Genomic DNA, 12,500 nt, shown 5'->3' with positions numbered 1-12,500 from the left:
TGACGTCATATCCGGCTTTTTGTAAAAGTTGAGGCGGCACTGTCAAACCTTCATTTTTCAATCAAATTGATTGAAATTTTGGCCAAGCAATCTTCGACGAAGGCCGGACTTTGGTATTGGATTTCAGCATGGAGGCTTAAACATTAATTAATGACTTTGGTCATTAAAATTCTGAAAATTGTAATTAAAATTATTTTTTTATAAAACGATCCAAAATTACTTCTTTTTTTTCATCATGTTCTGATTCCAAAAACATATAAATATGTTATATTCGGATTAAAAACAAGCTCTGAAAATTAAAAATATAGAAATTATGATTAAAATTAAAATTCCGAAATCGTTTTAAAAACAATTTCATCTTATTCCTTGTCGGTTCCTGATTCCAAAAACATATTGATATGATATGTTCGGATTAAAAACACGCTCAGAAAGTTAAAACGAAGATAGGTACAGTAAAGCGTGCTATGCAGCACAGCGCAACCGCTACAGCGCTAAACAGGCTCGTCACTTTCACTGCCTTTTGCACTAGCGGCGGACTACGGTCATTGTGAAAAAATGCAGTGCGTTCAGTTTCATTCTGTGAGTTCCACAGCTTAACTAAATGTAGTAATTTCGCCTTCCGCGACTTGTCTTTATTGTCCCATCGCTGGGAAATTCGGGTCGCTTCCTCCCAGTGGAAAGCTAGCAACAACACAGTCGCGCTACCCCAAAGTCAATGAATCTATTAGATTTTTTTTTTCATTTCTTTATTGTCTTATCACATTCCACAACTTGGACACATACCCCAACTTGGACACATTACCACGTCTTGGACACATACCACATCTTGGACACATACCACAACTTGGACACATACCACATCTTAGACGCATACCACAACTTGGACACATTACCTCATCTTGGACACATACCACAACTTGGACACATACCACATCTTGGGACACATTCCACAACTTGGACACATACCACATCTTGGGACACATTCCACAACTTGGACACATACCACATCTTGGGACACATTCCACATCTTGGACACCTACCACAACTTGGACACATTCCACATCTTGGACACATTCCACAACTTGGACCACAAGCGCGACTCTGTTGCTGCTAGCTTTTCACTGGGAGGAAGCCAGCGATATAGGACAATAAAGAAATGAAAAAATAAAGAAAAACAAATATAATGGATCCCTTGACTTTGGGGTAGCGCGACTCTGTTGCTGCTAGCTTTCCAATGGGAGGAAGCGATCCGAATTTCCCAGCGATGGGACAATAGGCTGAATAGAGAAATGATTTTTTATTTCAAATTTTACATTTTTACAAATCGCGGCTTTAGGTTCGACGTAATTTGTAAAATAATTTTTACATTTTTACAAATCACGGGTTAACAGCTCAGTTGGAGGTTTAATTGGTGCCAGTGTGTAGACATACAGGCTGGGGGAGTGGCTTAGGAGCGAGCAGATAGCTGCTGGTACCGTATCAGATTGTAGTTGAAGTTCTATCGGATTTGTTGTTGTTTATGTTGTTGAAGACGTATATATATGTTTTCGAATTTGAGTTGATGTTGTTGTTGTCGTCATCGTAGATGAAATCAAGGTTGTTACGTGTCAAATCAATCGTGTTCCACTTACTGTTTATCAGTGTAAAGCTGTTGTTGGTGGTGTTGTTGACATTGTAGTTTTTTAAGTAAGAACCCACATGATACAAGAAAAAAAAGAAAGGATGAGATTGAAAGAGAGAGGGAGATAGAGAGAGGGGGTGGCGTGGTTCCAACCTTAGAATTGCAATGCATTTAAATTCGCTTTCTTTTTACATTTAGTCAAGTTTTGACTAAATGTTTTAACGTAGAGGGGGGAATCGAGACGAGGGTCGTGGTGTATGTGCGTGTGTCTGTGTGTGTGTGTGTGGAGAGCGATTCAGACTAAACTACTGGACCGATCTTTATGACATTTGACATGAAAGTTCCTGGGTATGAAATCCCCGAACGTTTTTTTCATTTTTTTGATAAATGTCTTTGATGACGTCATATCCGGCTTTTCGTGAAAGTTGAGGCGGCACTGTCACGCCCTCATTTTTCAACCAAATTGGTTGAAATTTTGGTCAAGTAATCTTCGACGAAGCCCGGACTTCGGTATTGCATTTCAGCTTGGTGGCTTAAAAATTAATTAATGACTTTGGTCATTAAATATCTGAAAATTGTAAAAAAAAAATAAAAAGTTATTTAACGATCCAAATTTACGTTCATCTTATTCTCCATCATTTTCTCATTCCAAAAACATATAAATATGTTATATTTGGATTAAAAACAAGCTCTGAAAATTAAATATATAAAAATTATTATCAAAATTAAATTGTCGCAATCAATTTAAAAACACTTTCATCTTATTCCTTGTCGGTTCCTGATTCCAAAAACATATAGATATGATATGTTTGGATTAAAAACACGCTCAGAAAGTTAAAACAAAGAGAGGTACAGAAAAGCGTGCTATCCTTCTTAGCGCAACTACTACCCCGCTCTTCTTGTCAATTTCACTGCCTTTGCCATGAGCGGTGGACTGACGATGCTACGAGTATACGGTCTTGCTGAAAAATGGCATTGCGTTCAGTTTCATTCTGTGAGTTCGACAGCTACTTGACTAAATGTTGTATTTTCGCGACTTGTTCCTTATTATGTACTCATAAAATGTGAGTGTTCGAGTGTTGTGTGCGTGCATGCGCATGCGTGCGTGCGTGTGTGTGATTGTTTGTTAGCGTGCATGTGTGTGTGTGCATGTGTATGTGTGTGTGTGTGTGTGTGTGTGTGTGTGTGTTTGCGTGCTTGCGTCAGCGTGTATGTTTGTGTATGTGTGTGTGTGTGTGTGCGCGTGCGTGCGTGTGTGTACGTGCATGTGTATGTGTGTGTGTGTTTGGGTGTGTGTGTGTGTGTGCGCGTGCGTGCGTGTGTGTACGTGCATGTGTATGTGTGTGTGTGTTTGGGTGTGTGGGTTGTTGTGTGTGTGTGTGTGTGTGTGTGTGTGTGTGTTCGTGAGTCAGCATTTATGTGCGATGTGTGTGTGTATGTGTGTGTGTTTGGGGGGGTCTGTGTGTGTGTGTGTGTGTGTGTGTGTGTGTGGGTGTGTGTGTGTGTGTGTAACCTCCATCATGGCCATGTCGACCTTCCACCCGCGGATGTAGATCTCTCGCACCGTCTTCCCGTCCTCCATGTTCTCCTGCTCCACCTGTGATTCAGAGGTCACAATCACCACCTTTAGCCAGCTACATCTAATATCTTATTAAAGACACACAACACTCATTGCACAAACCAAGACCTTTCTTCTTGACCGATCCCCCCCCCCCCCCCCCCCCCTTGCAAAAGAAAACCTATGACGTCAAAAGCAAAACAACGTCATAATACTAATAGTGCGAATGGCGGCATCACGTGAACATTCTGTCGCTTAATTCTCAGCATCCACATATGAGGAACGAAGTTTGCAGGGATCGCGTTTACAGGTCGTTTCCGGTATTTTACCGATTGAGATTCGCCTATACAAAAACACACAAAAAATGGGTGCTCGGTCAGCCAGATTGTTAATTGGTTTGATCGGGGTAAAAATAAAGAGTGGACACAAAATCCTTCATAAAGAATCCATGGTCTCTACGAGAGAGAGAGAGAGAGAGAGAGAGAGAGAGAGAGAGAGAGAGAGAGAGAGAGAGAGAGAGAGAGAGAGAGAGAGAGAGAGAGAGAGAGAGAGAGAGAATGAGAGAGAGAAAAAGAGAGAGAGAGAGAGAGAGAGAGAGAGAGAGAGAGAGAGAGAGAGAGAGAGAGAGAGAGAGAGAGAGAGAGAGAGAGAGAGAAAGAGAGTAGCATGGCTTGTTATGACAGGAGTCATGTTGATACAATGTTGCCATTGCCTCATGGAAAACAAATTGATGAGGCTTGGTGTCGCGAGGTGGTGTTAACGAAACGTCAAAAATGACCTGAATTTATTGCACAGAAAACGTCTGCGTGTCAATGGCATTGAGAAACATAGATTTAGTCATTGTTTGCCTTTGACTGGTTGCCTTGGCAGGTGTACGGTTCTGATGTGCCCAGTTCTGTGGTGTACGGTTTTAAGGTAAACGATTTTGTGGTGAACGGTTCTGTGGTGTACGGTTTTGAGGTGTACGGTTCTGAGGTGTACGGTTCTGTGGTGTACGGTTCTGTGGTGTAAAGTTTTGAGGTGTACGGTTCTGATGTGCCCAGTTCTGTGGTGTACGGTTTTGAGTTGAACTGTTCTGTGATGTACGGTTTTAAGGTGAACGGTTTTGAGGTGTACGATTCTGAGGTGTACGGATCTAAGGTGTACGGTTCTGTGGTGTACGGTTCTGTGGTGAACGGTTCTGTGGTGTACGGTTCTGAGGTGGACGGTTCTGGGGTGTACGGTTCTGAGGTGGACGGTTCTGTGGTGTACGGTTCTGATGTGCCCGGTTCTGTGGTGTACGGTTCTGAGGTAGACGGTTCTGTGGTGTACGGTTCTGTGGTGTACGGTTCTGTGGTGTACGGTTCTGTGGTGTACGGTTCTGTGGTGTACGGTTCTGGGGTGTACGGTTCTGTGGTGTACTGTTCTGAGGTGTACGGTTCTGAGATGTACGGTTCTGGGGTGTACGGTTCTGTGGTGTACGGTTCTGTGGTGTACGGTTCTAAGGTGTACGGATCTGAGGTGTACGGTTCTGTTGTGTACGGTTCTGAGGTGTACGGATCTGAGGTGTACGGTTCTGAGGTGTACGTGTCTGTGGTGTACGGTTCTGTGGTGTACGGTTCTGTTTTCAGGTGTACGGTTCTGTGGTGTACGGTTCTGTGGTGTACGGTTCTGTGGTGTACGGTTCTGTGGTGTACGGTTCTGCGGTGTACAGTTTTGTGGTGTGCGGTTCTGCGGTGTACGGTTCTGTGGTGTACGGTTCTGTAGTGTACGGTTCTGAGGTGAACGGTTCTGAGGTGAACGGTTCTGAGGTGAACGGTTCTGAGGTGAACGGTTCAGGCGTGTACGGGTTTGAACAACAATAACCACACTCTACAGACCTGAATGCAGGGCTTGAAGTAGTCCCCCTTGTCCTTTGTGGAGAAGGTCAAGGGCGGTTTGTCTGTGTCCGGCATACTGGCCCTAACGGAGTGCACGGGGGGCGACTGGCCGTGAGCCTGATGACCGTTGGACACACCGTTGTCCGTTTCGAGCCTGAACACCACATTCTCCATGCTCATCCCTGGGGGGAGAGAGCAACACCAGTTGGCCTCACTGTTTTGCCTCGATGATGATGGTGATGATGATGATGATGATGATGATGGTGATGGTTATGATGATGATGATGATGATGATGATGATGATGATGATGATGACGACGACGACGACGACAATGACGACGACGACGACGATGATGATGATGATGATGATGATGGCGGCGATGATGATGATGATGATGATGATGATGATGATGATGATGATGATGATGATGATGATGATGATGATGATGATGACTGAAGTAGAGGACAGTTTAGAAATAAGCAGACACATTGAACACCCTTAGGTTATCAGCCATATGTATTCAGCAGAGTACAGTCCCCTTGCATGCTACCGTCATGCAAGAGTAGTTGCCCCTAATCCAGGGAGCAATCTACAGTTACCACATACCCCCACTTTTAAGTTGGCCATTAGCCACAATAAGGAACGTGAATCTCACAACAAAATGTTAACGTTTATCCGACACAGAAATGTCAATGTTCTTTGAACTTAATAATCCACAAGTTAAAACCAAAACGTCAATGTCTCTGCAACCTTTGTTGGCTTCCTTCCCCCTTCCGAGTGTTTATTAGAACTAGAATAACTTTGATTAACTGGAAATGGTTAAAAACAAAACTTAAATGTAATGTATTCGCTATCTGCCAAAAAGAGCACGATGATAAAGAAAATAAAAACAAAAAGTTTTGTTCTTTGGCTTCATTGTTACATCACTTTCCGACATCTCTGTACCAGAGGAGCACAAAATCCTTGAAACGATCCGGCACTCGCTTCTGGCGTTCAGGACGACCCTCCGGAATAGGCGATGGAGGCGGCCGCATGGTAGGCATAGCCAGGGGCAACAGCGGCGGCGCTTGGTTGCCTGGGTCTGCAACGTGGTTCCCAGGCAGCTCTGGCTCGTGCGACGTCGGCGCGAGAAGCGCGGAATTTGACGAGGTTATGTGCGGCTCTGGTGGAACAGGTAAGAGGTCAGCCGGTTGCAGCAGAGGTCCACCACTGCTGGGCACAGCCTGGGAAATCTCGGGAATGCTGCGATGCTGATCACCAGGCGTTTCAGGCTCGCTGGTACAAGGCAGAATGTGATCTATGTGTCTTTTCAACACCCGACCATCGTGTAATTTGATCATGTATGACAAGGGACCAGTCATCTGCACGACGACTCCCGACAGCCATTTGGGACCGGTGGAAAAGTTCTTCATGTAGACTCGATCTCCCTCTTCGTAGCTTTTCACGTCAGCATGGTCATGGTTCAGTTTTTGCTGCAGCTGCCTCTGCACCACATTTCTCTCAATAAACGGCTGAACCAGATCCAGTCGTGTTCTCACCTTCTGATTGAAAAGCAACTCAGAAGGGGACAATCCTGTGGTTGACTGAGGGGTGACTCTATATTTGGACAAGAGACGCGACACCCGCGTTTCGATAGAGCCTGACTTCATCTTCCTCAGGCCCTGTTTGAGCATCTGCACCGCTCGTTCAGCCAGTCCATTAGTAGAGGGATGATACGGCGCTGACTTGATGTGCTTGATGCCGTTCCTCTGCATGAACTCTTCAAACTCCTCGCTAGTGAAACATGGTCCATTGTCTGACACTAGTGTCTCTGGCAGCCCATGGATGGCAAATGACTGTCTTAGTTTATCGATGGTGGCTGCTGATGTCGATGAATTCATGGGGTAGGCATGATCCATCCACTTAGAGTGAGCATCTATGACCACCAGGAACATCTTGCCCATGAACGGCCCTGCATAATCCACATGCAGTCGGCTCCAAGGACGATTTGGCCATTCCCAGGCATGAAGAGGTGCCGCACTCGGCATATTTCTTTGAGTTTGGCACACGTGACAGCTTCGCACTGTGGCTTCAATTTCACTGTCCATGTTCGGCCACCAAATGTACGACCGTGCCAGACTTTTCATTCTGCTCATGCCAGGGTGCGCTTCATGCAGGTCGCTCAACAAGCTCTTCTGGCCTTTCGGTGGGACTACCACCCGTGTACCCCAAAGCACACAACCATCGAGGACACTCAGCTCAGTCCTTCTGACAAAGTAGGGTCGAAGGCGTTTGTCTTGGTTGCTTTCGGGCCAACCCTTCAACACATAGTCCTTCACCCTAGACAGCACTGGATCTCTGCTTGTCCACTGACTAATCTGCTTGGCAGTGACCGGCTTGGTCTCGATTTGCTACATCAACAGTATTGTCTTTCCCTGCTCAGGTTTCACACTCACAGTTACCTCACGAGGTAGTCTGCTTAGACCATCTGCGTTGCTGTGCCTCTTGCCCTCTTTGAACTTCATGGTGTATTCGTAGGCGGCGAGTGTGAGTGCCCACCTTTGAATTCTTGCAGCGGCCATGGCTGGTATTTGTTTATGTTCACATAACAGACCCGGGAGAGGTTTGTGATCTGTATGGATCTGAAACTTCTGACCATACAGATACTGATGGAACTTCTTCCCCCCGAAAATCACCGCCAGGGCCTCCTTTTCCACCTGACTGTAGTTCTGTACAGCACTATTCATTGTTCTGGAGGCAAACGCCACAGGCCTCTCACTGCCATCCTCCATCTTGTGCGAAATCACAGCACCAAGTCCATAACTGGAGGCGTCACATGACAGCAGAATCTGTTTCTTTGAATCAAAATGAACGAGGACCTGTGGCGACTGTAACAGGTTCTTCGAGCGGACCCAGGCTTCTTCTTGCTGGTAACTCCATGCCCACGCCACCCCTTTCTTCAGCAAGACGTACAGGGGCGCTAGCACCGTAGACAAGTTTGGCAGGAACCGGGAATAGTAGTTAACCATTCAGAGGTAGGCCTGAAGCTGCTTCACATCCGTGGGCCGAGGCATCTCCTGAATAGCCTCCACTTTCTCAGGTACAGGCTGAATGCCACTCTGGTCGATCTTCAACCCGAGATATACCACCTCTGTGGCCAGCAAAACACACTTTTTCTTCTCCAACTTAGCTCCAGCTGATTTCAGTCTTTGCATGACTGTTCGCAGCGTCTGCAAATGTTCATCACGTGTCGTTCCTGCCACCAAAATGTCATCAATGCGAACATACACCTTTGGAATTCCCCGTTGGAGATTCTCCATTGTTCGCTGAAAAATGCCTGGAGCTGACGAAATCCCAAAGGGCAACCTATTGTAGCGGTAGAGTCCTTGATGTGTGTTGATGTTGGTAAACTCTTTTGATGCCTCATCCAATTCAAAGCACTGGAATGCCTGAGTCAGATCCAGTTTGGAGAAGAACTTCCCTCCGCCCAGCTCTGCTAGGAGATCATCCGTCTTGGGTATAGGATAATAGTCCAGTTTTGAGGCAGTGTTCACCGTTACCTTGTAGTCACCACAAATGCGAATACTTTTGTCAGGTTTAACAACGGTGACGATTGGCGCTGCCCAGTCTGAAAACTCCACTTTTTCAATCGTGCCTTCCGCCTCAAGACGATCAAGTTCCTGGCTCAGTTTTTCGCGTAGTGCATAGGGTACAGGGCGCACCCGTTTGAAGTAGCCTTGCTAGCCTTGCCTTGCTAGCCTTGACACCCTTGATGGTGCCTCTTACCTCCTCGAACAACTCATCATTCTCTCTCGGGACTTGTTCCAGGTCCGCGTTTTCAGCAATACCCTTGTCGGCATGCAGCGAAAAAATCTCCTCCCAGTCTAGTTTCAGATGTTTGAGCCAATCTCGTCCCAACAAACTAGGACCATCTCCTTTCACCACGATCATCTTCAGTGTTACTGGCACCCTACCTTTGTATCCCACGATCATCTTCAGTGTTACTGGCACCCTACCTTTGTATCCCACGATCATCTTCAGTGTTACTGGCACCCTACCTTTGTATCCCACGATCACATTCAGTGTTACTGGTACCCTACCTTTGTACCCCACGATCATCTTCAGTGTTACTGGCACCCTACCTTTGTATCCCACGATCACATTCAGTGTTACTGGTACCCTACCTTTGTATCCCACGATCATCTTCAGTGTTACTGGCACCCTACCTTTGTATCCCACGATCATCTTCAGTGTTACTGGCACCCTACCTTTGTATCCCACGATCATCTTCAGTGTTACTGGCACCCTACCTTTGTATCCCACGATCATCTTCAGTGTTACGGGCACCCTACCTTTGTATCCCACGATCACATTCAGTGTTACTGGCACCCTACCTTTGTATCCCACGATCATCTTCAGTGTTACTGGCACCCTACCTTTGTATCCCACGATCATCTTCAGTGTTACTGGCACCCTACATTTGTATCCCACGGCCGACTCACACTCGCCCAACACAGGAATTTCATCACCTGTGTACGTTTTCATCCGCCTACTGCATTTTTGAAGAGGCAAGTACGCTCGCCCCCCCCCCCCCTCCCCTCTTATGGTTCTCCATGTCTTTTCATTAACCACCGTCAGTGAGGCGCCTGTGTCTAGCTCCATTTCCACAGGAACTCCGTCCATCTCGACTGTCACCATAAAAGGTTTCTCCTTATTCTGCGTTCGGAATACAGTGAATACTTCCACGTCGCTGTCCGAATCCTCCACAGTTTTCACGGTGTCACGTAATCGGCGATGACCTCTCGTCTGCTTACGTTTCGCTTTTTCAGCATGATATTGCGGGCACTGTCTCTGCATGTGATTCCCCTTACAGAACCAGCACTCCATGGTTCTTTGTGACTTCTTCACGAACTGGACGTCACGAGAAACAACATTTGGCCCACTGTCGACTTTGTCCACCCTGGCTGTGCTATCCGGCATAGAAATAGCCCCGCTGGAACCTCCTTCCTGTAGCGCTGCGGCACTCTTCTCGGCCAGTTCCATGGCTATCGCCACCTCTTACGATTTGGCAAAAGTCAGCTCTTTTTCTGCCAGCAGTCGCCTCTGGATACGATCATTGTTGATTCCACAAACCAATCTGTCCCTCAACATTAGATCCAGTGACGCACCAAAATTGCAGTCAAGAGAAAGATGACGTAACTGTGACACGTATGTCGAGACATATTCGTCGTTATGACGTACGCGCGTGTGGAATTTGAAACGCTGCACAATTTCTGTAGGCTTTGGGCGAAGGTGATTTTGCACTGATTCTTTAAGTTCATCAAACGTTTTGTCCCCGGGCTTGGCTGGCGCCAGAAGGTCGCACATCAACCTATATGTGGCCCCACCACACGCGCTCAGCAATATTGCTTTCATCTTGTCGACATCATCAATGTCGTTTGCCACAAAATAATGTTACATTCTTTCCATATACTGACCAGGGCCGGACTACCGGGGGGGTTATGGGGGTTGCGCAACCCCCCCCCCCCCCCTAGCCTAAACATGTACCTTACTTATTTAATTTTTTTTAATTATTGCTTATTTTATGCCGTTTCATTCCAGGAGCGACCATTTTCCTATCTCAGAATATGACCTACCCATCAGCTTCAGGGGGCTTCGCCCCCTGACCCCCACAACGAGGGGGGGGGGGGCGGGTTTAGGGTTTCCGGACACCCCCCCCCCAGCCAAAAAATAAAAATATTGAATGAGGTATGCATTTCTTTATTTTACATTGAGTTTCAATTTTGGGGGTATTAATCAGTGACAAAATCTGCTGCCTGAAACTGGTAATGATCATTCTCAGAATGCACCAGATTGCACCATTTTGCATCCTTTTTTTCAAAATTTTCCGGGGGGGCATGCCCCCGGACCCCCCTAGCAAGCTAGGCGCTTCGCGCCGTCGGCTCGGCGCTTCGCGCCTTCACACCCATATCTTCACAATATACTTTTGAAAAAAAACACCCATAAAATGAACTGATCCGCCCCTGCCGCCAGGGGGGACATCCCACTGGGCCACCACTGGCAACCCCCCCCTCCTCTTCGCCTAGTCCGGCCCTGCTGACCCCAGTCTTCTCCGCCCTCCAATCCGAACTCCTGTAGTCTTCCAAAAGACGGCATCCTCGTCGCCAAATGAAGTAGAGGACAGTTTAGAAATAAGCAGACACATGGAACACCGTATTCAGCAGAGTACAGTCCCCTTGCATGCTACCGTCATGCAAGAGTAGTTGCCCCTAATCCAGGGTGCAATCTACAGTTACCACAATGACGACGACGAGGAGGAGGAGGAGGAGGATGACGACGATGACGGTGATGACGATGACGATGACGATGACGATGATGATGATGCACCCGATGCAAGCATACAAATGTGCATGCCATTAAGGCCACACAGAATACGGTATGGTGTGGCTTCAAGAACCTTATGGCGTATCCTGGGTATAGTCTGTGCACGCCTGTCAGGGGGGATTATGATAACGGGGAAATGGCCAATCAGAATCTTTGCGAATCTCACGGCATCTTAGAAAGCGCATTTCGGCACTTTGGCAACACCCTTCCCAAATGACTATCTCTGATAAGCTCTTCAAACTACAAAAATACAGAAAGAATATCACGCCCCTTCTGTTTTAAATTCTCTGCCTGTTGACATCCGCAGTTGCTCTTCTTGGCTAAGCCATGCAATGCCGTATCTCCCTATGGCTGCCCTGGCAGACCTATCCTGAACGCCTTGTGCCTTGGGTAGAATGCGTAGGCCCTATGCAACAGGTGGATGATGATGATGATGATGATGATGATGATGATGATGATGACTTACCGCACTACACACATCTCATCACATTATTCGTCACCACATCTGATCTCACCGCACCACATCACACCTACCCGCCCTACAAACAACTCAGATGTCCATCTCACCGCACCACACCACACCACACCTCGCCGCACCACATCACACCACACCACACTACAAACAACGCAGACGTCAATCTCACCACACCACACAACACCACACTACAAACAACGCAGACGTCAATCTCACCACACCACACAACACCACACTACAAACAACGCAGACGTCAATCTCACCACACCACACCACACCACCCTACAAACAACTCTGACGTTTATCTCATCACACCACACCACACCACACCACAAACAACGCAGACGTCTATCTCACCACACCACACCACACCACACCACCCTACAAACAACTCAGACGTTTCTCCTCACACCACACCACACCACAAACAACGCAGACGTCCATCTCACCACACCACATCACACTTCAAACAACGCAGACGTCAATCTCACCACACCACACCACACCACCCTACAAACAACGCAGACGTCTATCTCACCACACCACACCACACTACAAACAACTCAGATGTCCATCTCACCACACCACATCACACTTCAAACAACGCAGACGTCCATCTCACC

General features: G+C 46.9%; 1 protein-coding gene across 1 annotated transcript in view; it reads right to left on the bottom strand.

Annotated features, from left to right (window-relative positions):
• LOC138974388 (uncharacterized) overlaps nt 1–12,500 on the bottom strand; it is a gene marked incomplete at its 5' end in the record, with an annotated part of 19,755 nt that overhangs the window by 2,368 nt on the left and 4,887 nt on the right. The window contains 2 exon segments of the mRNA XM_070347106.1: nt 3,135–3,218; nt 5,039–5,220. Coding sequence (XP_070203207.1) covers nt 3,135–3,218; nt 5,039–5,220 — 266 coding nt within the window.

This window comes from Littorina saxatilis, linkage group LG8, assembly GCF_037325665.1.
Source record: "Littorina saxatilis isolate snail1 linkage group LG8, US_GU_Lsax_2.0, whole genome shotgun sequence".
In the NCBI taxonomy this organism is placed as follows: Eukaryota; Metazoa; Mollusca; class Gastropoda; order Littorinimorpha; family Littorinidae; genus Littorina; species Littorina saxatilis.
This window is presented reverse-complemented; position numbering and strand designations above follow the sequence as displayed.